Source organism: Melopsittacus undulatus, chromosome 3, assembly GCF_012275295.1.
Source record: "Melopsittacus undulatus isolate bMelUnd1 chromosome 3, bMelUnd1.mat.Z, whole genome shotgun sequence".
Classification (NCBI taxonomy): domain Eukaryota; kingdom Metazoa; phylum Chordata; class Aves; order Psittaciformes; family Psittaculidae; genus Melopsittacus; species Melopsittacus undulatus.
In genome coordinates, this window is record NC_047529.1 from 4,067,010 (window position 1) to 4,091,925 (window position 24,916).

The following is a 24,916-nucleotide window of genomic DNA, read 5'->3' on the forward strand; positions in this document are numbered from 1 at the left end:
ATGGGTGGGGACACCTCACACTAAACCGTGTCACCCAAGACTCCATCCAGCCTGGCTTTGAACCCACAAGTATATCCAGGTCCCTGAGCAAAAGCAATCCCAAGAGTGGGTTTGCCTTTACCTGAAGCAGTTTCTCGGTTCATTAATGCTGTCATGTCTGAAATATATATCTTTAAATAGATCTTACTACACTTAGGTGCTACTAGTAGGTTATCAAAGAGAAATGTAACCCTTTTCCCTCCCTTTCTCTGTAGATCCATATGGCAACAAAGCAAAGAGGCAGAGATCAACGCTGGCTTTGCAAAAGCTGATAAAGGACTGTGGTAAGGAAAATATTGGGGTTTTTCTTGGTTGAGTGAACTCACATCAAGATAGTTACTGTATGTAAAAGCAAATGTCCAGTGTTGACTCAGCGCTTTCTTCCATCGCAGGATCTGGTGTGACAGAGAGGCCCAAAGTCGCTCCGTTCCCTGGTGTCTCTCCTGAAGGGAAGATGATTAAGAAAGGTAGGGTTTTGCTTTGAAACTGGTCATGTCCGATGGCTGTGGGGAAAGCTGGAGCATTTTCAGGGGGGCACTGAAGTTCCCAAGACAGTTCCTGTCTTACTCCCTTCTCCAGATGCTTCTCGAAGCCTCAGCCATGCTGCAGCTTCCCCTTTGCACAGGAGAGGGCTGCACCACCTTCATCTTGAAGTTCAGCCTTAGTTTAGATAATGACCCATTCGTCTCTGTGTTCCACCTTTCAAACACTCAGTCATAGAGTCACAGAATCAGCGAGGCTGGAAAAGCCCTTCAAGCTCATCCAGTCCAACCATTACCCCAGCACTGCCAAGGCCACCCCTAACCCATGGCACTGAGGCCTCATCTCCATGGGGTGTGAACACTTGCAGGGCCGGTGCCTGCAGCCCTGCCCTGGGCAGCCTGTTCCAATGCCTGAGCACCCTGTGGGGCAGGAATTGTTCCTCAGCTCCATCTAAACCTGCCCTGGTGCAGCTTGAGGCTGTTACCTCTTGTCCCATCCCTTGTTCCTTGGGAGCAGAGCCCAGCCCCTCCTGGCTCCATCCTCCTCTCAGGCACTTGTAGGGAGCCATCAGGTCCCCCCTGAGCCTTCTCTTCTCCAGACTGAACCCCCAGGTCCCTCAGCCATTCCCCATCACACTTGTGCTCCAGGCAGCTCCATTGCCCTTCTCTGGCCCCACTCCATCACCTCAATGTCTCTCTTGCAATGAGGGCTGCATAACAGTCACTGCCCTTCCCTCCTCTGGGTTTTAAATTCTGATATTCTCTTGAGGATTTCTTCCTTTAAGCCATGGGTACTTTTGACCACACAAAATAAACCCATCCGTTCTTAACTGTAGCTGTCACGTCCGGTGGTTGCCATGGGGGGTGAGATGGGTTGCTGGTTTAGATCTCTTCTCTGGAGAGAAGTCTGTCTTCTCTTTCTCCCCAGAAGCCTGGGGTCCACCCTGTAGAGCAGTTAGGCTAGTACAGCATGTCTAGTCTTACTAAGACAGCACTGGGTTTGTTTTTACCACTTGTAGTTTAAAACCCCATAAAAAGTGGCATTAAAACAGTCACATCTTTCCTTTCCATAGAACCAAGCATGTTTTCCTCCTCACTGCTGATGCCAGGGTTGGGAGCCTTGGACAACTCCAGTCAGATCTACCCTATGTGCAACCAGATGCCCCATGCGCTGGCGCAGGTGGGGCCGGGGAAGCAAGACACGCTGTCCTCATGCTGGCCACTGTGCAGCAACCTGAATGCAGGCAGCAGCCTGCTCGGGACACACACACAGAACAGCTTTGGGGCAGACGTGTCCCAGCCTGGTGCTCAGGGCAGCAGCTCCCTCCCAGCTTTCCACAACAACGCTCTGACCTGGTCTGATGGGAAGGATTCAGGCTTCTACCGGAGCTTCGGCAGCACGAACGGGCTGGGAGCGGTGTCGGTGTCCGGGGCAGACATGCAGAGTGCATCCAGTAACAGCATCGTGCACGCAGGGCATCCCTCCAGCATCTCCACCGCGTCCATGGTCAGCATGGAGACCGACGACATGACCTGCAACAACATGAACTTTGACAAGTACAACCCCGTGCTGAACACGAGCAGCCCCAGGCAGCAGCTCCACACCGTGCCTCCTGCCTGCCCATCGGGAGCAGCCCCGGGCAGTGTGCCCTTCAACCCGCAGCCTAACTTACCTGACGCAGCGCTTTATGGCCTTATAGAACAAGAAGTGTTGGGTGAATCAAGACTCTCCACCAACCCCATCCCAAACCCACAGAGTAGCATTGCAGATAACCAGTACTGTGACACCGATGCTGTCCACGGTGATGAGTTCTATCCCTCTTTCCCATTTGATAGCATATTACAGAGCTTTAACCATTGAGTGGGTACATAGGTGCCTAGCTGTGAGAAGAAGAGTAACTTACCCTTCTGGAGTCCCTGCTTTCTCTTTCAGAATGTTGCTCTGCAAGTTTCCTTATATATAAATCACAGCCCAAAGAGTGGTGCCCATAAAAGAAAGAGAGGTGGGAGGAGAGTTTGGGGTTCTGTACCTTAAAAATACTTTGTATACCTATTTTTACGCTGTTGGAAAAGGGAACTGTTAACACTTCAATCTTTCTGACCTTTGGGAATTGCAAAAGCTGGTGTCTTCAGAAGGGTTAAGATTTCAAACGCTTCACAGGGTTAAAATTGGTTGAAAAAGAACTATTTTATTTTTGCTAGGAAAATTGAATTTAAATTTTATTAGGACAGAAACTAAGGGAAAAAACCTGCACATGGGCACTCAAGTTGAGACTCAACTAACCCTGTTCAAGTTGGACTCAACTTGAGAGGTTTAGGTTTCTTACCCTCGTCCATGCAAAATATTCCTCTAGCCATCATCATGCATTGATCTAGACCTTTTGTTTTTTACAGTCTCACCACAATCCATTTGCTTTGAAGGCAAATTTACTCTTAAAATCTTTTTAATGACTATGTCATTGTTAGATGTATTTTTAACAGACCGGAAGGTTTGAGTTTTTTAAACAGTCTGGCTCTGTTGTAAATGAATCACTGCACAAAAGAACGAACAGCAAGTGAGGACTTCTCTGCACTTCATCCCAAGTGCACTGTTTTACACGACAAACCCCATTGCTTTAGGAATGGAGCACGCTGGTATTTCTCTGGAAGTTTTTTTTGTGCACATTGTCATTTTGAACTGGGGAAATCTGCTGAGCCGAAGCATCTGCCTGTTCTTTCCTCAGGTATCCTGGCAGTTTCCTGCTATGCAAGTGACTGCCTCAAAAGAAGGCTCAGATCCTGCCTCCCCACCACAAGACAGCTTTTGGGGCAGAGCTGGAGGCAGTCCTAGGAACAACTCACAGCCATTGCAGCCTGCGCTAAGTACAAACACTCCTCTCTGCCATGCATCAGAAACCAGAACTTACTGCCTTCCACATGATTCCCAGTCTTCCTTCTTAGCCTGAGTTGTGAGATGCTCAGTGGCAGCTCACATGGGTGTAAATGGCTACGTAAGACACTCTGCATCATAGGGCTTTGCTGGTTTATTATTAATACTATTATTATTTTTTAAGCATCAATACAGCAAGAAATACTTGAGTATTTCTTAATTTATACAGCTGTTTGGTATGGCAATTAAGTCTTAAGAATCTCACTGTTACTGTTTGGCAACGTAAAACCACACCAGGGAAAGAAGCAATAAAAAAAGCACAATGATATATAAAAACCCCCAAGCCCCAATCCCAAATCACACAACTGTTGAGGTGAATAGCTGTACACAAGGCAGAAAGAACACCAAAAGGCCCCCATGGTTTATAGGAAAGCAATGACTCCTTAACTGCAGGAATTCATTGCACTCAAAGCAACAAGGTGCTGCCTCTGGAATGCATTACACCAGTTCCATGGGTTTGATGGAATATGCTCCTTAGACAACATGTAGGATAGATGAAGTTTGGAAAACTGCTTCCCCTAACTCCAGGCACACGACACAAGGAATTCACTCTGTTTTAAAGCCATTTTCCCTCCCCTCTGCATAGCTCCTCTGCAGTCCTAAGTAATAGAAAGACCAAAGAAATGCAAAGAAAGCTTGCAATGTGTTTATTCAGTTCTTTTTTGCTGTTGTTTGAAGTTCTCAATTTTAAGTATATTAAATGTAAACATTTTCCTCACTTCATAGAAAGCTCCTTTATGTTACAGTTTGGTTTTACTGTATAATTAAATATTTTCAAAGTTCTGTTTTCCTTTGTACACGGGTCAGTTTGGTAATTAAAAAACTGGTTATACCAAGTGCTCTGCTTCTGCAGCCTCAGATTCGTGACATCCCTCCCCACAGCAGAAATGGCAGGAAGGTAGGTGATCAGTTGCCTTCTAGAGGATGTTCTGCTCATGGGTACTCCTGGCCACGACAAAACCTTCAGCAGTGTGTGCAGGAAGGGGTCATCTTGCACTTCCTGTGGCACAGCAATTGACTTCTTGGTCAAATACTTCCATGCTCAGCTAGAGCTGGTACAACATACAACAGCTTTATTCCGAGTCCTTCCAGTGTGAAGGATGGTGCTGAAGGAAAAAAGGACCTAAAATTTTCCACTGTTTTTCATGTGACACTTTTTCATCTCACACACACATAATGAACAGGTTTTCTTTCTCACAAAACATCCTATTTGAGTACTTGCAAGTAGGTATTTAACATTAAAGTTGTTCAAAGTACAACATTTGGCTTTAAGCTCGAAGAAGGGAGACTGAGACGAGACATTAGGCAGAAGTTCTTCCCTGTGAGGGTGCTGAGGCGCTGGCACAGGGTGCCCAGAGGGGCTGTGGCTGCCCCATCCCTGGCAGTGTCCAAGGGCTGGAGCAAGCTGCTCTAGTGGAAGGTGTCCCTGCTGTGGCAGGGATTGGAACTGGATGAGCTTTAAGGTCCTTTCCAACCCAAAGCATTCTATGATTCTATAAGTAATATTACTGAGGCAATATTCATTAGAGCTTCTGATAGTTCAAAATGTATTAGAAACATCAGAATTTAAACAGAAGTTCAAACCCCCAGATTACAGTTCTCATGTTCATATTTTCACATAGTCACTGAACAACAACTACTTAAAGAGCTTTAGAGATTTTTGCCTCATCAGCTGACTTTTCCCTCTCATTTGGTTGCTTCACATTTATCATAAACAATCTGGGAATTTTCAGTGTATCTATCTCTCCCCATTGTATGGAGAAGAGGTTAGACCCAGCACATTTAGTTTAACCTTTATAGCCTTGTTTATCCACACTTGGATTGTTACCATGATCTCCACTGTCACCAGGATAACATACAGCATGGTGCAGAAAGCTGCACTAGGGCAGGAGTCCTTTCTGCCTCAGTCTGGTTAGCTCCATTTCCCCTTGGAACAGCACTTCTCATGCCTGTTGTGTCCACAGTGTAGTCTTGTTTACATTTTTTCCCCTTTAGTTTATGGAATTTATAAATCATATCTTAGCTCACTTTGAGTTTCAAGAAATCCTGTTGATAGGAGACTGCAATTCTCTTTTGTCTGTCTTCTAAATTCAGTGTAAGTTTTCCATCATTCATGACACTTCCTTTCTGGGTACAGATCATTGTCTGAGACAACTATGCCTGGAATCTGTTGCTCATAACAGCTTTAAGACTGAAAACAAAAACATACTGCTCTCTGAATCATGTTCCTATTATTTTTGTGTTAGTTTTTAGGAGCTCCTTGAAGGTGTATTTATTAATACCTTTTTGAGCCTTCAGCTGAAGTTATCCTGCAGCTGTTCTGTTATGAGGTTCTGGCAACCACTGAAATGAAGGTAAAACATCTCAGTAGTCCCAAACAGTGGTTTGTCTTGGCAAATATCACCTTGATTTATGAAATGTTAATTAATGAAGAGCCCTTATATTCCAAACCTTAATTTCTGGTTGAGAGTTTAACTCTCTTCTGTACTTCAAGTAAGCAGAAGCATCTTCCCAGTGGATTAACATGACACAGGCATAAAAGTGGCTTTTCCTAAAGATGTAGGTGGTGCTTTGCATGAAACATAAAATAAGCATAGAAAAAAACCTCAGATCTTCCTTATTCCAGGAAGTTCCTAGGCAGTGCTCAACTGTTACAGGCACCCATCCAAGGTTTGATACTAGAAGAAATGTATTATGCTACTAAACCAAAGCTTTTTCTCTCTGTCTTGTTCTCTCAGTACCATCATTCTTCGCTATGTTTTATATTTGCCTGCACTTTGAGGTTCCTGGTATTCCTGTTTTTCTTTACATTTCCATTATGTACCTCTGCCAGGAGTTCCCAATCTTTTTATACATAGTGACTCAACTGGGGAAATCCTATGCCTGAAGAGAACTGTAACCAGGCCAGAGAGCTGCTGAGGCCTCAAGTACCTCATCTGTTCTTTTTCTAGGAAGCCCTGCCGATGTTTTTAAATGAGAAAACTTGGGTGTAAGTGCATTTTTCCTCTGAAAACTGGTTTTCCCTTTGAAAAGTATTTTGTCTGGGAGACAGATTGCCCTTCTCCAAAACTGACAGGCACAGCCCAAAAAGCAGTTAGCAGAGAGTGAGGCACCACCTCCCTCCCAGGCACTGTTGGTTTCAGTCTCCTTAATCTGGGGGATTTCCTGCATAAACAGTACTTGGGAAAAGTTAGGACTGGGTTTCAGGTAACCCTGTGCTACCTGCATCCGAATGACAAAAGCTGTAGCACTCAATATAAAACAAGTTTAAAATAAATAAATCAATCTGGCTTGAGGGAGGGTTGTTTTTGATGAAAACATTTCAATCTATTGCAGAATGGCCATTGGATGTACTTGCTGAGGACGCCCTTTGCACATGTTACACTGTTTTCCTTTAAAAAGACTTAGTATCAATACAGTAGCTTACCAAAATCCCTTTGTCCACAGAGGCGATTAAAATAAGGCTAGAGATTGAACCAACACTACCTGTTCAGAGTGTTTAAAGCTGATTCAAAGTAACAGTATCCTTTGGCAGATCAACATGATCCAAATGTTCAACAGAAATCAGTTTGCAACCAAGCTTTAATACTGTACAGTCCTCAGTATCCAGCTGCTGACAGCGGAGCTGCTTCTTCCTCGTCCCAGCTTGAAAAGTTAATTATCCAAGGCTGGAGGCCAGTCAATGTCAACAGACTGAAATGCAGGGGAAAAAAGGCAAAATCAACACACTTGATATTTTACATATATAAAGAGATTTAGTAGCATACTCTATGCTTGTCAGCACTAGGTTTATAGTGGAAAGAAAGAGTAAATAAATGACACTAAGATAAGAGATGTGGGACAAGACAGGCAGGAACCAGTGGCATGGAACAGCCAGCTTCTTCTGGTTGCTCTGTGTGTGTCTGGAGAGAGCTTTAGGAGCTGGGCTTTCTTCATCAAGCAGAATCACAACTCTTTATACTACTACTGTCCAGCATCATTTCATGGAGGGCTACGTTTACAGAGTGTCCAGATCTGTTAATTAGAAACATGGACCATCTCCACCTTCTACACATCCTGCATAGGGGTCATGACGCTGTGAAAACAAACAACCTGTGGAATGATGCCACAAAAATAATCAGGTATTGGGCAGTGCAGGCAAGGCTCAAGTAGAAAACCATTGCCTGTCCCCAAATCTGCCTCCTGAGTAAGAAAAACTAGACTAAAGGAATAACTTGTCATGCATTATGTGCAAGAGTTATCTAGGCAACATCGTGAACAGTTATCCTGACTGTTAGTTAAAACAGACAACACATGTCTGACACACTACTAGAAGCAAATGTCGTAATTACTACAGCTTGGATCATGTCTTGCTTCCCTGAGGCTACATCTCCAGTTCCCTCTGGGCATCAACTTGTTGCTCACCTTCTTCCAAAAGCAGCACACCCAATGCTTCCACAATATCACCATTTGCAATCACAAAGCAGGGATCGCCCCACAGCACATTAACCACCTTGGCTCCAAGACTGCCTGTATTAATCATACCTACTCCGCAGCTAATCTACAACTGCATCAAAGGAGTAGGCTCTTAGGCTGAGCTAAAATGCATTACTAGGAAGATGACTATTATCAAGTCCCTCAACATCTTTCACAGTTATGTCCAATAGCTGCAGTGACACCTATCTGTATGAAAGCGATCCTTATCAGCCTGAGTCCCATCAGGTGTTCCTGCTTTCCAAACTAACCCAAGTGCCCTCTGCAAGCTCTCCTGTATTATCCTACAAAAGATATGCAGAAAACTGCAAGGCTGTTATGCAAAATGTAACACATGGGCAGCTCTCCTGAAGTACATGAGAACAAGCGTGTTGATCAATGGCTATCTGAAATGAAAGCGTGTGTTTTAAATGAACCTTGCCAAACCATGAGGTTAAGTGTTAAATCTGTATCTCTACATACATTCTTTTAACCAAAACAAATTCTGGCTTTTCATCTGATGCCAGCAAGTGAGCAGATGTAATTTCTTGCTGTGTTTGAACCAGCATTGAAAAGGAACTCAAATCTGCCCTATTTTTCAATTTGAAAAGAAGTGATGCACTATGTGTAACATGGCTAAATTCTGTTCCAGTGGCTGCTAATCACAAGTGTCATCAATTCACAGGATGCCTTCCCATCCCTCCCTGCATGAAATAAGCCAAGGAAGCCTGTCCTGTGTGCCAGCAGGGTGCAAACCACTATTTTTGCATTAACAGCAATTTTTCTATTAACTGTGGTAAGGAAGGTAGATTTGGTTAGAATAATTCCACTGAAAGCATCTCACAAATGCAACTGCCTGACTAATTTCCAGGGAAGATAAAGAACAGACAACTTACTTCTACATCCAGCTCCAGGATATCAGCAGTTCTGTTCAGTAGGGAGCCAATATTGGGCTTTGTTCTTCCAAAGTCTCCATGCACAAATTCTTTAATGTAGCTAGAAATACTGGCTAAGGAAAGGTGTATTTACCACAAAGAAATCAAAACAGTGCTTTTTTTCTACTCCTAAACCCATTTTCAGTGAATAAACATCCTGTTAATGCCATATCCATCTTTAAAACACTTCCTCATTCTTGGCTTTTGACTCAGGATGCCAAAACCTGCACTATGGACTTAAATTTTCTATTTCATTCCAAAGTGATTGGTGATAAAAACTCATTTATGGCAAAAATTGCTAATCTGTAAGTAGCAGCAATCTGCAGTGCATTAAATATTGTGGAAAAGCTTGTTTTCTAAGGTGAAAAGTTTTCAGTTAAATTAGAAAAAGCTTAAGAGTATCTATCTTTAACCAGTATATTTTTATAGTTATCACGTACTTTAACAAAGTGGTCATCACAAAAATACATATGCATGGAGATAGTATTGTGGAGTGAAAGCCTGAATGTGAAATCCTGACATAAAACCAAAGATTAAGCAGCAACATATGAGTGTTGAAGAGCAGAGACTTAGAAACACCACAGTGATAAAAGCAGGAAACTTCCCACTACCCAAATGACTCCTCAGCAAGCTGTAAGCATTGTGTGACAGCTTCTAAGGATACGTTCCTGCTTGAGTCTTCAGGTGCAGGCGAAAATGATGCTCGTCTATGTACTCAGACCTCATGGTGTGAATGATCCTACATCTTACAGCAAGAGGCCTCCTGTGAAGCACCCGCAGAGGTGTCTTCTGGTCGAGTTTCAACTCCTGTTACAGGAGGTAACAAAATAAATGAGGAAGGAAATGTGCAACACACAACACATATTGTAACAGTTGTGTATTGTTAAGCAACCACATCTCTTTTATACTGTACTACTGTAGCTGAGTAATCCTGAGGCAAGGCTAATTTTTGCTGTGTTTACCAAAGGAGCTAAGGACAGCTATCTCAAAGGCTAAATGAGCAGGCCTCATATGAACACAAACTAATGGAATCACAAATACAGAGGAATAACCTTGAAATCTCCATAGTCCTTTGCTGGAACCACTCCAGGATTTAGAAGCTCACTGAGAGCCTCAAGGCAATCAAAAAACTAACAAAATCCCACCCACAAAATGCTTTGTCTAAACTCCAGCCAAGCCCCTAGAAATAAAAGGGAGGGGAAAAAGCCTAAATGAGATTAGATCTCTGAGCACTCTTCATTCCCCACCCCCTTTCCCAAATGAGATGCAGCATTCTGAGAGGCAACTTCTCAGGGAGTGGGCACACTAAGAAAAGAGCTTCACAACAGTTGTCTCCCTGAACTGTAATGGCTCAAGCCCTTACTTTGAGAATGATTTCATGGCCAAGCCCCATAGGAAACGGTGCAAGACAACAAAAACTGAAGGGCCTTCTCCATCAGCAGCATCTCCCTAACCAACCCTCAGAGAAAGTTCCCATTGACCCAGCATGCTGCTTACACCGAACACTTCATAAGGCCTCTTTGCATTATTTACCATAGACATCTCAAATGCCTTATTGCTGCAGCTGTGGAAGAATGACTTTGGAGCTTGCAGAACTAAAGACCTCCTCTGCTCCTTGCACTGCTCCAAAACACTATCTAAGGTAAAGAAAGGGGTGCAGGTGCCAGATTTCCCCCTCTCCCATTTGCTAATTTTCATATTTGGTCTACAGGAAGGTCAACATTATCCAGTAATGTGTTGGCTTGGCTAACAGCCAGCCAGCTGTATTGCTAGCATGACAATGGGGAAGTAAGGAAGGCTGAGAAGGGAGGTATGGGAGTCTCTATAGCAAGAGAAACCCTGATGATAAAAACACCAAACCCAAAGAAAGAGGGCCTATGGGTGCACATAAACTCTCCCCTAAGGCACCAGGAGAGGTACTATATAAATTAGCAAAAAAAGCTACCTTGATATCATCTAGAAATGCAATATCTTCTTTCTGTATTGCTTTGTCTGTCCATATTAAGGCACTGTAGGTCTTTGTCTTCTCCTCTTCACCTTCTTTCATACGACCAATTGCCTCTCTAAACAAAAGAAATTAATTACTCCCATAATATAAGCATAATTGTATAATGCTGTGAGCAAGAATGCCTGCAAAACTCCCACAGCATCACTTTGAAATCCCTTGCCAGTGATAATAAATACTGACCTGGTGACAAGCTGTAAATCTCGAACCTGTATTTTGTCTGAAGAGGTATTAATTGTCTGTGATATTTAAAAAAGAATCAGTTAGAAAAACTGCTCAGTTAGAGCAGAAACACATGTTTTATGAGTTCCAGGAGGTGCAAATGATTTACCTGCTGAAGCCTCTTCATTTCCTCAGCAGTAAAATGTATTCTATGAGGATTCACAAGCTCAATTGCAAAGGGCCTTCCTGGCAACATGCAGAGTCATAAAACATAAAAACATGTTGTTCTAAATTAATGTTGGAATTTATGCAGGAAGGTTGGAAGGTGTGAGGATTGTCTGCTGTTATGCAAACAGGGATAGGACTTGCGGGTTTAGGGATGTAGCATCAGATAGAAGGAAAGAAACGAGGGACATTTTTTTGGCTACTAAACCCCAGTATCAGCAATAAGTGCAAATTAAAACTTCCCAGAAGACATCTTGTACAAGCCTGTGCTAATTAAAAAATAAAATAAGAAAAAAGTTAATTAGCTTATTTTCTGTCACCTACAGCAATGCCCAGGTGCAAGATGATGTTAAATCCCGCTCCCTCAGCTAAACATCTGTTGCAGTAGCTGCACTTTCTGTGCTCAGGGCCAGGGATGATCCCTAGTATAAGGAATGCCAAGAACTATATTACAGATCAGACAGCAACTGGAACACATCATTGTTAATTTTGACTTTTTCTTTCCCCTCATCCTTTGGCTATAGCAGCTTCAGCATACTGGAAAGCAACTGACCTTTCTAAAGGACCCAAGCTCAAAAAGGAAATAAGGCCTTCCCCTCCCCAGTGTCAGTGAGGCAAAGTAGGACTCAAGAGAAAACAAGACAGGAATCAGTCTGATACAAATGGCTTAAGAATAGGAATAAAATTCTCCCAACAAGCTATGCATTTCCATACACTTGTGCAGCCAAGACACTGAAAAAGGCCTTCTCTTTCAGCTGGATTTATGAAATGGTTCAGTCTTTGGGAATAAATACATAGATATCACTAGAATGTTTCCGATATAAAATTTCGGAGCATGCCTAGTCACACACTTATGCACTTAGCATCAGAGCTATTAGGGTATCTTCAGCTGACCATTTTGTGTGTTTCTGTGTTTCACATGGGATGTTTCAAACCTTACCATTGCCTAGTGTTCTTACATCCACATCTTCTCTTCCAGAGGAAGAAAAATTAAAGCCTGTAACAGAACAAAGCAGGTGAGATTTCATTTTGCATTTTTAACACTCTACAGCTTTTAAAAGGTGAAATATTTTCTTTCTGAATCATAGAATGGTTAGGATTGGAAAGGAGCTTAAGATCATCCAGTTCCAACCCCCTGGCATGGGCAGGGACACCTCACACTAACCCATGTCACCCAAGGCTCTGTGCAACCTGGCCTTGAACACTGCCAGGGATGGAGCATTCACAGCTTCCCTGGGCAACCCATTCCAGTGCCTCACCCTAACCCTCACAGTAAAGAACTTCTTCCTTATATCCAATCTAAACTTCCCCTGTTCCCCTGAACTTGTTTGCTGATCTACTTCAAAGAGCTATCTTTATAAAATGAAGCCTGTACCCCAAGAGCAAATCTGAGACAGTTACTGTTCACTGATGCCAACCTTGAAACTGTCCAAAAGTAAAGCAGTACAATCCTACAGGAATTCCACTTACTAATTGTGTTAATTTCTTATCCAGATAATTTAAGTTTATGAATAAAATTAAACTGAGTTGTCTTGCTCTAAACCACAACCTTTTATCCTAAATATACCCAATACTTTCTAAAGATATCAGAGAAATTTCTGCTGGTCACATATCTGGAGAAAAGAGAAAGAAAACTCAAGTCCAAACTGAAAATTGACCTCTGTGTATTAGGGTTTATTTCATCTTTCAAGCTACAAAAAATGCATTGTTGGGTATTTAGTTTCCTTCACCATATCCCCTCCACCTTCAAGCTTTGCCTGAGGGAGGGACTCGCTTAGGTATGTCCCCATCTTTCCTGTACTGGGAAGCCCAGAACTGGATCCAATACTCCAGATATGCCTCCCCAGTGCTGAGTAAAGTGCCAGTAAAAGGCACCTCCCTTGATCTACTGGCAGTCATCTTTCTACTTGTTTATGTCTCTTCTCAACATTACTGCCCATGCACTACCACTGTGGTAACTCTGCAAGCTGGAATCAGGTGTTACATAGTACTGTAACCATAATATTCCCATCATAAGATCAACCGAGGAGCTCTTTTAGTAGGATAAAAGACTGCACTTAGTCCCTCATAGATCATAGATAAAAATGCTTCCAAGTTTTGACTTGGAAGGATAAAAGTGGCATAAAGAAACATTTTTTTCCATTACACTTTTGTATTAAGTGAGTAGCTACTAAGATAAATATTTATGATGAGAAAACATGTCGAAGATACTTACTATCTGCTTTGAATTCTGCCATTAGATGCTCTGAAATCAGCTCTTCCACTGAGGATTCCAGCTTCCGCTCCCCATCAATAATCCAGGGAGTCTGAGGTAAATTCCTTGAGTATTTGTTGTACCTTCCTGTAAAAACCAACTATGTCACCTGCAGTCGTTCTAAACCAATGGACCAAAGCTCCAGTATTTCACATTTCATTTTCACTGGAGCCTTGTGAACACAGATTTAGAGGCTTAAACCTGCTGTGCCTACAGGAGTTTCAGCCTCCAATTTGGCCAGCTTAAAGGTAGACTTGGAGCACCCACTGCTGCAGTCATACCTTCAGGCATAACCACAGAATCAAACTGTACATAGCCTGACACAAAAAGGAATGAACCCCAGAGGTTCAATGCCTAGTCTGAGTCAATTCTGAATGGAAAGAAATGGGGTTTTAATCAGAGCATGGTCTTGAACCAGCCTCCCGTGTGCCAAACTAGTGCTGTACATATGCCCGTCCACCAATGCACACATGCCCCAAGAAGTCCCCTCACTCTCGTATTGAGTTTCAACCCAAGTTCTGCCATTGGTTGTTTAGGAAAAGAAACCCAAGCTGAAGTGCTCTGGCTAATTACAAGGAAACCCATGTGAGCAAAATGTCTTCATAATAAACCAGCATGAATTTCAAGAACCTTGCAAAGTTACCATGCAAAGCAGTTGCCATCCTCTGACTAATTCCAGTCATAGTCTCATGTTATCTCCCTGCTGTCTCCTGTGCCATAAAGACTGCTATAACTAAAGACCCAGTCTGACATGGGTGACCAAGATGAGCTTTCTTACTGACAAGTTTTATAAGAAATGAAAATATGCACAAAACAAGGAACTCAAACATAAAAAACAATGAGTAAACCCCTGCACAACAAGTTTCAATCTGAAACCTTGCATATACAAAATAAAGTTCAAAGCAACTGTGCATATTATACTGTCCCTCTGTCACCTCAATTCTTTTGGGTTTTGGTATCATATTTTCCCATTTCTAAGAAGGTTTCCTTCTTGCATTTTGATCTGCAGAAAAACCCACACAAACAAATGGGGGAATTTGACTAATACTGTTTCACAGGGGCATATAATGAAAGCACTATGACTAATCACTCAGCTTCACACTGCTGAATTCTCTTTCCATAAAACGGAAAAAGGAAAATATTATTTTTTTATCTCTCAACTCCCCATTCTAATGATTTTTGGTTTTGAGCTGAAGAAGAGTGAGTTAAAAAAACAATAGGTGTTTCTCACTTTGACAGCTTTTTCTGAACCCCTAAAATAAACCTTGGGGGGTGAAATCATCACTAAACCCCATAGACAAGGTCAAGAGGGCAATACCAACAGTGAAACTGTGCTTGCAAAGTAAGATCACGTCTCTTTTAATAATAGCAAAATAACTCCACCATACTCAATAAATTTTATTCTGGATTTAATTCTTCAAAAATTAAGGATTAGATCCTGCTTGGGGTTTTGTTTGAGCAAGCTATAAACTATAAATCACAAAGCCAGTATTACATCACATGCAGAAAGCTATGTCTTGGTCTCCCTCTCTACACAGATGAATTCTGACCAACCCATCCAATGAGGCAGCCTAAACCAGTGTGTTTGGAAAAGGCTAAGAGACACTGGATATCTTGGATTCATGCAGATGTACATTCAACTGTTCCCTCAGTGATTAAAAATAAGAAACAGGTAGGTACAGAACATCAGCTAGCCTGCCATTAGAATATTCACTTTCGCATTTTTTGTTTTCATTTTGTGCTTTTTCCTTTACTCAGGATTTGTATTATCCTTTTAAATAGTATGTTGGATTTAAACTGCAGGGTTTCAAGAAAAAAATAAGTTGTTTGCTTATATTTGAATCAGTGGCTGTTTGTATAGAGGAGTAGGGGAAGGGTAGATACTCTTGCAAGCAGGTAATAAAACAGTTGAATCATCTCAACTCAGGGACAGCAAGTGTTGTTACAGTACCTGTCTCACCCAATTATTTCAGATGCTGTCTTGGTTTCAAGGGGTGAAATCTAGAAAGAGCTAAGCTTTCCAAAATTTAATCTTTATTAATCCCATTAAGACTGGCAGTTTTGGATGGAGTAATATGCAGATAAATCCAAATCAAACCTGCTTCTGGATAAACCCACTCAATGAGCAGAGAAAGTTGTTATAAGTATTCACATCACCATATGCTGTCTCTAGAAGAGAGAACTCTTCCATCTCTCAAAGCAAATCAATGCCAAGGAAAAGCAGGATATTGCTAAAATATCCAGAAGGGAGGTGTGTGCACACTGGGAGCAGCCCAAGTGACATGCTCCCCTCCTGCAGCTCCTACCACAGGAACCCTACCTTAGCCCAGCTGCCTGCAGCTCCCACTCCTCTTCAACCTCATTCCATCACAGACTATCTCTAAGTCTAAATTCACGGTGTAAGAGCAGAAAAACAGTTTTGATTTGAGCCTGTTATCTGTAATTTCTAACTTCTGACAAAACCATGTCTTCAGCAAAGGCAAGTTTAATTTCTTCCCCATTCAAATAAGTCCACTCTTGGATAGAGCAAGATTTGCTTCTTCTTATACTTTTTATACTTATAGTCCTATATACATATACTTCTTATGCTTATACTCCTTATACTTCAATAAAGGAATCAACAAATAGCAAGAATCTTCTGGGTCGCATTGCAGTATTACAAAGTTATGTTTAAGATAATACAGCAGCAAATAAAATGGATCACTTTACCAGCCACAAAAACTGCACCGTTATTGCACTGAATTTCCAGAGCAACACAGAGGTTCTTTGGTGAACTTGGGGGACATGGAAATTGCCTGTATAGAAAAAGATAGAGTTAAAAATAGAGTTATACCAGAACACGGTGGAACATCATCACAGCAGTAATGGCATGCAAGATGATGACTTCGGTTAGACAAAACACAGCTATGGTGTAAACTCAGTATTCACATTAAAAGGTGGAAGAAGAAATGGATAAACATTAAACAAATCAAAACCACTGCATTGCAAATACTTCTGTCAATTTGTCATCAAGCATTCTCAAAGTATAACACTTCAAAGTGTGTTAATATGATGCACCACACTACAGCTATAGCAATAATGAAACTAAGCGCTGCATGAAAACTACCCTCAGGACCTATTACTAAATCTTAGTTGGGAATCAAAGCAAAGATTTGATTTTTGTGCAATTAAGCACAGTGAACTACAGAGTCTGTTGATGTCTTCCCACTGCTTGTGATTTTTACCATATTACAGCACTTGGTGTTTTCTTAGAACTCCTAACATTTTGGAAATATGGGAAAAAGCCTTTCTTGTAAAGAGAAGCTTGCCTTGTAAACTACAATGTCCAAAACACGAAGGAAGTTCCATGATTTCTAAATCTCTTTTGTGGTTTTGGGGACACATATAAGATTTTTAAATGTAAATGACTGGCAATACTACAAGAAACCGTTTTAATTTTTAACCATTCTAAATCCCATGCCAGCCCAGAAGTCTGCAGTGCTGTATTGCCAAAAGCACCAAGCAGAACTGCAGCTCTCTGACTCACAGTTTCTCCTTCCGAGTTAATCAACCAGAAAGGCACTTCTACTAATGGAAAAAGCCCATCATTTGTGTCATGTCCAGTTATATCCATCCTCTGTATCTTCAGCATTTTAAGATCACCCCTTAATTAAAAGATCTGGAATGACATTCTATTACCAGAAGAAGAGAAAACACAACACATTTTACCCAGTAAACTAGGGAATTTCAACAATTATAAGTTCTTTTATAGACATCTTACCACTACTTACCCACCTAATATTTTCCTCCCCATCCTAACTATACAAAAGCATAATACTAAGAACTAGTTTCAGTATATACTTACTTGAGAAAATCCTCTTCTTTTATCTTCTCTAGGGCTTTTATAACTGCCATTCTAGTGAAAACAGACTGCACAATGAAATAAAAAAATGAGTCAAGAACTAAGGCTAAGAAAGGATACGCTAAGGAAGAAAAAACCCTAAAACATGCACACTGTAGGATTCTCACAATATAGTGTTTTCACTTGTGTTTTATGTTTTCTTAAACCTCAAAGCAACTCCATATGAGTAAGAACTCACCATGATCTTGACCCTAATTTTAATAGGGCAAACAGCACCAGGTAATTTTGCCAGATTCTATTCAAGTCACTTCACTCACAACATGAAATCAATACGACTAATAGAGCTGACAGATTGGAACATAAAAGTTATTTAGTTGTACAACTAAGATTTGCCCCTTTGTTCCTAGAAGACAGGTACAAACTGTAGTACATGTTTACTCACTGCTTTTACACAGAAAATATAACAAGACCTTCTGTCTATAGTTACTGTATACTACATACTTCCAAATAGACCTACTCCAACTCCTGAGAATATTCAATTGCTAAGCCTGATTGTTGGTTAGCTGAACAAAATACTACACATATCTCTGGAAACTCTTATTTCAGAAGATATACAAAAGTAAGAACAAGAAAAGTTCTGAGGTCCAAATCTGCAAAACAGATTAAAACCAGAATCCTAAATCCATGAACATAAACCTAAAAAAGGTTTACATATAAACAAACCTAAAAAAGCTTTCCCAGTCTCAAGAGTTAAGTATACCTAAGCCCCAGCTTTTATCTTGGTAAGAGAGGCAGCTAGCTCTTCCCCAGATACGACTTGAGTAGGTATCTGTTTATGAAGTTCAAAAGTTCATTCATACTCAGAACTAAGGGCTCTGAATGGTAGGGCTTAGCAGATCCTGAACTGTGGAAGGCAAGCAACTTCAGACTCCCAAGCTGCATCAATTCACAGTGGTGAACAGATAGTCAAAGTAGTAATAATAGTACAGTAATGGCAGGAGTCACAACTACCATCCTCTGTGCATAGCCAGGTGCTCCTGTTGATATCTCAAGTGAGGCTAAGGCAGAAAACACAGAACTTAGGTTTCTAGAGCAGGAGAAACAAGTGTTGTAACAGGTGAGGTGGAATCCTGCTTTAGGAAGGCTGAGGGCAGTAGGTCTCTTGGTCAGCTATGAGATCAAACCCTGCTATCCAGGGTTTTAGCCAGTCACGTCTTGAAATCCTCCAAGGATGGACACTGCACACCCCATTTGCACAACCTGATCCACTGTCCAACTGTCCTCATGATAAAAATGGCTTTCATATCTACTCTGAACCTCTCATTTCAACTTACTTCCACCATGCACTGTGATGAACAGCCTGGCTCCCTGTTCTTGATAATCCTTCTAACGGTAAGAGATTCAGTTGGGTCCTCCCTAAAACTTTCACTTCTCCAAGCTGAAGAAGTCCAGGTTCCTCAGCCTTTCCTCACAGGGCATGTGCTTCAGCCCCCTGACTTCATGGCCATCTGCTGAATTTCTGATTTGGATTGGGGGTTTGGAAAAAAAAAACCCTGAAAAAATTGTCCCTGTTTGGGACAATTTAAGTCTTTGCTCTAATACACAGCTCCTGGATGCTTTCAGGATAGCTGGTCTTTCTCCTTCTAAGCATAAATTAGAGATAATAGCACTGCTTTTCCTCGCAGAACAGATGAACTGGAAAACCCTTAAAGCAGCAGCATGTTTAAATAACTATCTACAGCAGATGACACGGAAATTTTCACTTAGAACCCAGCTTTTATACTACTTCTCTGATTAACACAGCCCTTGAAGCTTTAAGCACAGCTTCTGTGTAACCATTAACCTCTGCTGGCTCTTCAGAGCTGATATTTTTTGCTCTAAGTTCCCCTGCATTTTGTTGCCTGTGTGGTTTTAACAGCCAGGCCTTGCTGGTTTAGCTCCCTGTTTGGGATTTTCCCCCTTCTAAAGGAAAGCAATGCAGCAAGCAGTGAGTTACAACAATACAATCCTTCTAAAAAAAGACTTGCATTTCTCGGTCAGGTGGAGTAGAGCAGGCAGCATTCCTGGGTAAGACTGCCTCTGTCAAATGTCAGGAGACTCTTCACCAGAAAGAATAAAAGGCCTTGCAGAGGCTTCTGACAGAAGTTACTTCTCTCCCTCTGATCCCATCAACTGCCCTTATATCAGTTTCTCTCCAACTGCTTTTTTACTCTTACACATCCTCTTTTCCATCAATGATTGTGTGCATGCTCAGGGTCTGCAAGAAGTGGCAAGGTCCCTTTTCTTCTCTGCCCTTCTGCAGAGGCAGACAGGATAAAACCATCCTGCATGTATTGTGTCTTTCGTTCAGGTCAGAGGACATGAAAACTGCAGTGTGATCATTTTCCTTTTGGCTGTGGAGTCTCATCTTCACAATGTGACTTACCTGAACAGAAAGCTTGAGGATCATCTTTCATGCTACTTTTAATGCATGACAATCAGGTTCCTAGATCTTAAGGGAGGCATTTACAGAGAACATTCCTAAAATTATGGCTTTTAGACAGTCTGGAAAATGAATGACCTAAAGAAAACCACCAAACTCTTAGTTTTCCTAAGCAGGGAAATGTTAAGTGAATAAAGGAGACAACTTTATTTTGAGACAATAGAAAACTAGAGAGATTTCTGATGAAGGAAACCCAGACATTTAACACTGACTGAATACCGAGCTTAGTCCTTCATTGTAGCTGCTGCTGTGAAATTCTGAATGTCAGAAAAGAAATACAACAATGATGAGATCCTACCTGTTTGTTCTTTGCTGGTTTGAAACAGTCTGGACAGGCTGTGGCTCTAAATAAAGAAATCAAAATTAGCTGGTACTCTTACAGAAGAAGAGGTAAATAAACAGACTTGAAAGCACAGCACATACACAGTCTTTTACCAATGTGTCCGGTATTTCACTTCCACAGCTTAGCACAGATCAGATTTTACAATTAACTTTATCCTACACCACAAGCGGCAGACGGTGTGTGATGCCTGATCTAGAGAGAAGCATGGACAAACCTGTGTAAGCCTCTTTTGCTCTGACACAAATGTGTCTCAGCTTTGAGATGGGATGGAAAAGCACACAAGCAGTTTAGCTGTCAGTCTGTTCCAAGCCTTCTCAACAAAGGTCATAGTCAATGTTTAAGTTCCATGCAAGATGTGCTGACATCCTGAAATCTACACTTGCTGTCCTTACACAATGAACACTACAAACTAGAGGTTCAAACTGCTTCTTTTGGATAGGAAAATTCATTACTAACCCCAGGTGCTCAATACCATTTGTGCTTTGCCTCTTCAAAAGCAAACTATTGGTTGTTTCATGAAAGTGAAAGCCAAGTGAGTGAAACACTTTTTTCTGAGTACTGTAGAGGAAGTTGCTGTTCCTATTAGTGGATTTCTATGTATGCAGTTAGAGATAATTTGTAGCCTCCAACACAATTTATCAAGTCTTGCTGGTGCTTTTCAAAGCCTCTGTAACTACTTTAGACAATAAGGAAGCAGACCTGTCTTCTTGGTTTTTGTACAGCGAATTTGCCTGACCAGTTTGTGACACAAAGCATCCCAAACTACCTCTTCCACTATTTCAATATCACCTTATCTTTAATCAGAAATCTCCAAATACAAATTATCAAGAGCCAATTCAATCTTCCATGTCAAACCCAGCACACCTATGTACACATAACTGTGGAAGAACAGCTTGAGAGATGTGAAATTGCACACACTATACTTGGAAACCTCACCCCCAAAGCGTACCTGGAGGACTTCTCCAGCTTGAAACAAGATCCTACTTTGCTTCCACAAAAAACATGACTGTCATTACTAGAGCATGACAATTGCCAAATTTACCCTATTTACAAAAGAAACCAAACCATTGCCGCAGAATATGCCCAGAGCCAGCCATTCAGAGGCAGAATGCATTGACACCTGAGAAGCTACTATGTAATTAAATTAGGTAACATGCTATTACTTCAGAAAAATGTCTATTAAAACCTTAATTGCTCTTTAAGTATGCTACAAAGAGAAAGCAAATAAAGGGATATTGTCAGGTCACATGGAATAAAGCTGAGTAGTTGGAATTTGGAATGGAACTTCTTTACCGCTTTCACTGCTATAACTACTCCGCTTGGAGTGCTCACATTGGCACCATGACATGCTCCACATGAGCACTTTTGAAACAGCACAAGAAGTATGGGTGAGCTGAAAACAAGAGCTGAGAGGTTTCAGAGAAAGGAAAAGCACTACAGGAAACAAGAGCTGATCAAGTAAAAGGAAATAAATAAGAACAGAAGGGTGCAGGATCCAGAAACACTTGAATTTTCACAAGATTGCAGGTACTATTATTTAGAATTGTAGTTTGGCCCCAATACTTTCTCCCCCTTTTGTGCACACTTGAAGAAGCTGGAAAGGAAAGATGCTCAGCAAACACTGGTAATCCATTCCTCCAAATACCTGGTCTGTCACTAAGCATGCATTCCCTCCATCCCCCAAGCCAAGACGAGTTAATGACATCATTGCTGAAAACCAAGGAGGTGGCAAATGGGGCATTCAAAGATCATAAACTGCCAGAAGGGGTAAAATCAGGGAAATATATAAAAGTTGCAAAGGAAATCTCTAGTCTCAAAGAGATGAATTTACTATGCAACAGAGAAGTTTATGCCAAGCCTCTGTCTATGCTAAGATTTAACTTGCGGTAGGGCACAAGTGATGAAACTGAGTGAAACTTTGATTTTCCAAGAAGCATCAGTAAATGGGAAGAGTGAACCTGATTATCCAGAATGTACTACAGAGTTTGAGAAATCAGATCAAATGGCAGCTAAATTCACAGAAATATTTTGCTTCTTTGTGTGTAGCAAATACCCAGCTGGGCCAGACCAAAAACTATGTGCAGTAATCAGGGAACTTCTGTTTTCCTCAACCAGCTAAATTGGATTAACTCACTTGTGGACTTCCTGCCCATGCACGTCTCGTACCAGAGCAGGAAAACCTGCTCAAAAGACCTCAAAAGATTTCCCCATCCGCATGGTTTGAGTTTATCTTTATAAAAGACACAGCTATATGGAAAAGGGCTGAAACTGAAAAACTTACCTGAATGTTCTCCTTCCAGTTGAAATTCTGGATTACTCGTTTATTGGCTTTAAAGCACAGAGTTATCCAGAGATGGTGTCATTTTAATTCTATCTGAATATGAGGAAGTTTAGATGCAGCCCCTATTGCAGTTTATAAACACGGCATATTCTCATCTGTAGCAAATCTGAACCAACAATGTTGCACAATATTTAGATAAAGATCTTTTGTTATTTATGTAAAAACTTACAGGAAATGGCACTCCTCATCTGTTTCTGGGTGAGCGAAGACCACACTAACTTCAAACAAACTCTAAATTGAAAACACAAAAGACAAAAGCAGAAGCTAAGAGGTTTTTACATAAACAGGGAGGATATTCTCAAGCATCCTTACTGTAGGATTAGGAAAACAGTAAAGAGGTAGGCAAAAGAGAAAGTAACCCATTTATTCTACAACAGCCTCTATGTGTGCCGTAATAGCATTTGCATTTCTGAAGTAAGCAAAGATTACCTGAGAGCACTTCAAAACCATGAGTGACCTACACATCACAGACAGCGGCCCCATTCTGCGCAGGGGGAACTGAGTCAGAGGCAGTGTATGCTCAAAGCCTATTACGGTCACTAAACTTCACAAAGCTTCAGGGAGAGCAGTGCATAGCATGGAATAAAGATAAAACCCTGTAGTAGTCACCACTGTAAAATTTTGTCAGGGGCTTTGTTTTGCAATGACTGAATGGCCTTGGGGCAAAGAAAGGCAACATGTCCTAGTGGAGTGACAGCTAGACCAGAAACTCTAGTGTAATCTCAGTTCTACCCCCAATTCCCTCTTTGGCCTTGGGCAAACAACACTCATTACTTCTGTTATTCAGATACCAGAATACCTCAAGAGGGCTATTGAAAAGATTGGCTAATATTCAAGAGCCTTGTAGATAAAGAGCACTACACAAGTAACTTTTATGGTACAATGATGTCTGGAGTGGCTCAGTGCCTAAGCACTGTGGAGCTAACTTGGTATGCAGGAAGTTTGCTTCTTCTTGGATCATCTTCAGGATAACTGAGCATTTCTTTCTTCACTAAGACAAAAGGCATGTTTTCAATTAGCACTCCCAGGAAAAGACAATCTGTAATTATAATGAAAGCTGACAAATAAACCTAAAGACTAAATGAGTCTAGTCCTGGGGTCAGTTTTATGGCTGAGGACAAGTTAAAACTGCAGACTGCCTTGTCAGCAGGAATTTTACCTTCAAGATGAATGCCATGTTCAGTCAATGCATTCAGAACCATTTTACAATTAGTCAGAATTTGGAAGCTGAAAACAGGGTCTGAAAAAACATTTCTATTGCCTACTTACAGGTACTGCAGGTTCCAACACGCCTATCTCTAGTATTCATTGAAGTGAACAAGGACCAGTCTTTCCTCATTCAGTATGTTTCAGAAATAGCAAGTTAAATTCTAGGGATAAAATGTAACAACCTGAGCAGTTAACAGTGTTGGCAGTAATAGGAGAGCAAAGAAGGAACCTGTGAACATTCCTTAGCCTATGGAAAGCAGAGATCCTGAAAAATGAGAAAACTGAACAAGTCTCATTCATAAGAGGATATCGGCCCTATAGCAAGATACTCAGCAAAAGGCTGTGATGGTTGCAGAAGATGCAATGATCTATGTGTACAAAAATGAAGATTGGGCCCCTCAGTATGAGATTTAGAGATCTCTGGTTAAAACAACTTCTCCTGTGTTTCCCCCTACCCTGACTGCAAGAGCAGTGGCAACTTGTTTGTCTGTTAATAAGGGAAAAACATACATATTTCCCCCGTTATATATAAGTGTATACATATAAGGTGTGCATATATTTTAGTGTATAAACACAAACACATACAAAAAAAAAGAGATAAAAAAACAGAGGAAAAAGTGTTATTTATACAACACCTTTCCATCAGCAGGAACACCCAACTCTTCAGACAACTGGGGATGAATAATCCACTTATAAGCTTCTTTCAGCTGAACAATGTCATCCTTTGCCAAGGAAAGGCCCAGAGTTCTGAATAACAAAGAAACAATAACTTGCACAGGGGTCTATCAAACATAGATACATGACACATATATTTCAAGTCAAACTTAAGTAACTAGTGCAGGTAAGCAAGTGATGCACAAATAAAAATGGACTAAAGCACTAAGCATACATACCATGGCATGAAAGAATGAAAGGCTGTTCCAGAATCTCTGTAACAGCATTAAGTTTTGTATTAAATTAACAAATAAAGTGTTAAGGAAACATATGGCCAGACCACGATTCCAAGTATGATGCTTCCCAATAACACATAAACTTTGGCAGGGAGTAGCTAAAGGTGTAGCTGACACCAGCTTAAACTCAAAGACTGTGTTTCCTCCTTCCTGCCAGACTTGGATGCTGATGCTACACAGCATGGTAAGTAATACCAGTCCATTGATCCCACTGAAAGCAAACCCTAATCCACCAAAAAACATTTTTCTCAGCCAGATCAGTGAGAT

The 24,916-nt window shown here is 41.2% G+C and overlaps 2 protein-coding genes across 2 annotated transcripts in view; one reads left to right on the plus strand and one right to left on the minus strand.

Annotated features, from left to right (window-relative positions):
* Positions 1–3,983, plus strand: part of REL (REL proto-oncogene, NF-kB subunit) — a 32,452-nt gene extending 28,469 nt beyond the window's left edge. Inside the window, exons 8-10 of the mRNA XM_005143793.3 lie at positions 255–323; positions 432–506; positions 1,595–3,983. Coding sequence (XP_005143850.3) covers positions 255–323; positions 432–506; positions 1,595–2,382 — 932 coding nt within the window. The 3' untranslated portion in view covers positions 2,383–3,983. The remainder of the gene's footprint in view (positions 1–254; positions 324–431; positions 507–1,594) is intronic.
* A 226-nt stretch (positions 3,984–4,209) lies between these two features.
* Positions 4,210–24,916, minus strand: part of PUS10 (pseudouridine synthase 10) — a 34,214-nt gene continuing 13,507 nt past the window's right edge. Inside the window, exons 6-18 of the mRNA XM_034060641.1 lie at positions 24,335–24,446; positions 22,660–22,721; positions 20,105–20,150; positions 17,328–17,392; positions 16,193–16,278; positions 13,445–13,570; positions 12,170–12,226; positions 11,174–11,250; positions 11,026–11,081; positions 10,783–10,900; positions 9,502–9,644; positions 8,799–8,898; positions 4,210–7,143 (exon numbers count right to left, since the gene is read on the minus strand). Of these exons, the coding sequence (XP_033916532.1) occupies positions 7,105–7,143; positions 8,799–8,898; positions 9,502–9,644; positions 10,783–10,900; positions 11,026–11,081; positions 11,174–11,250; positions 12,170–12,226; positions 13,445–13,570; positions 16,193–16,278; positions 17,328–17,392; positions 20,105–20,150; positions 22,660–22,721; positions 24,335–24,446 (1,087 nt within the window). The 3' untranslated portion in view covers positions 4,210–7,104. The remainder of the gene's footprint in view (positions 7,144–8,798; positions 8,899–9,501; positions 9,645–10,782; positions 10,901–11,025; positions 11,082–11,173; positions 11,251–12,169; positions 12,227–13,444; positions 13,571–16,192; positions 16,279–17,327; positions 17,393–20,104; positions 20,151–22,659; positions 22,722–24,334; positions 24,447–24,916) is intronic.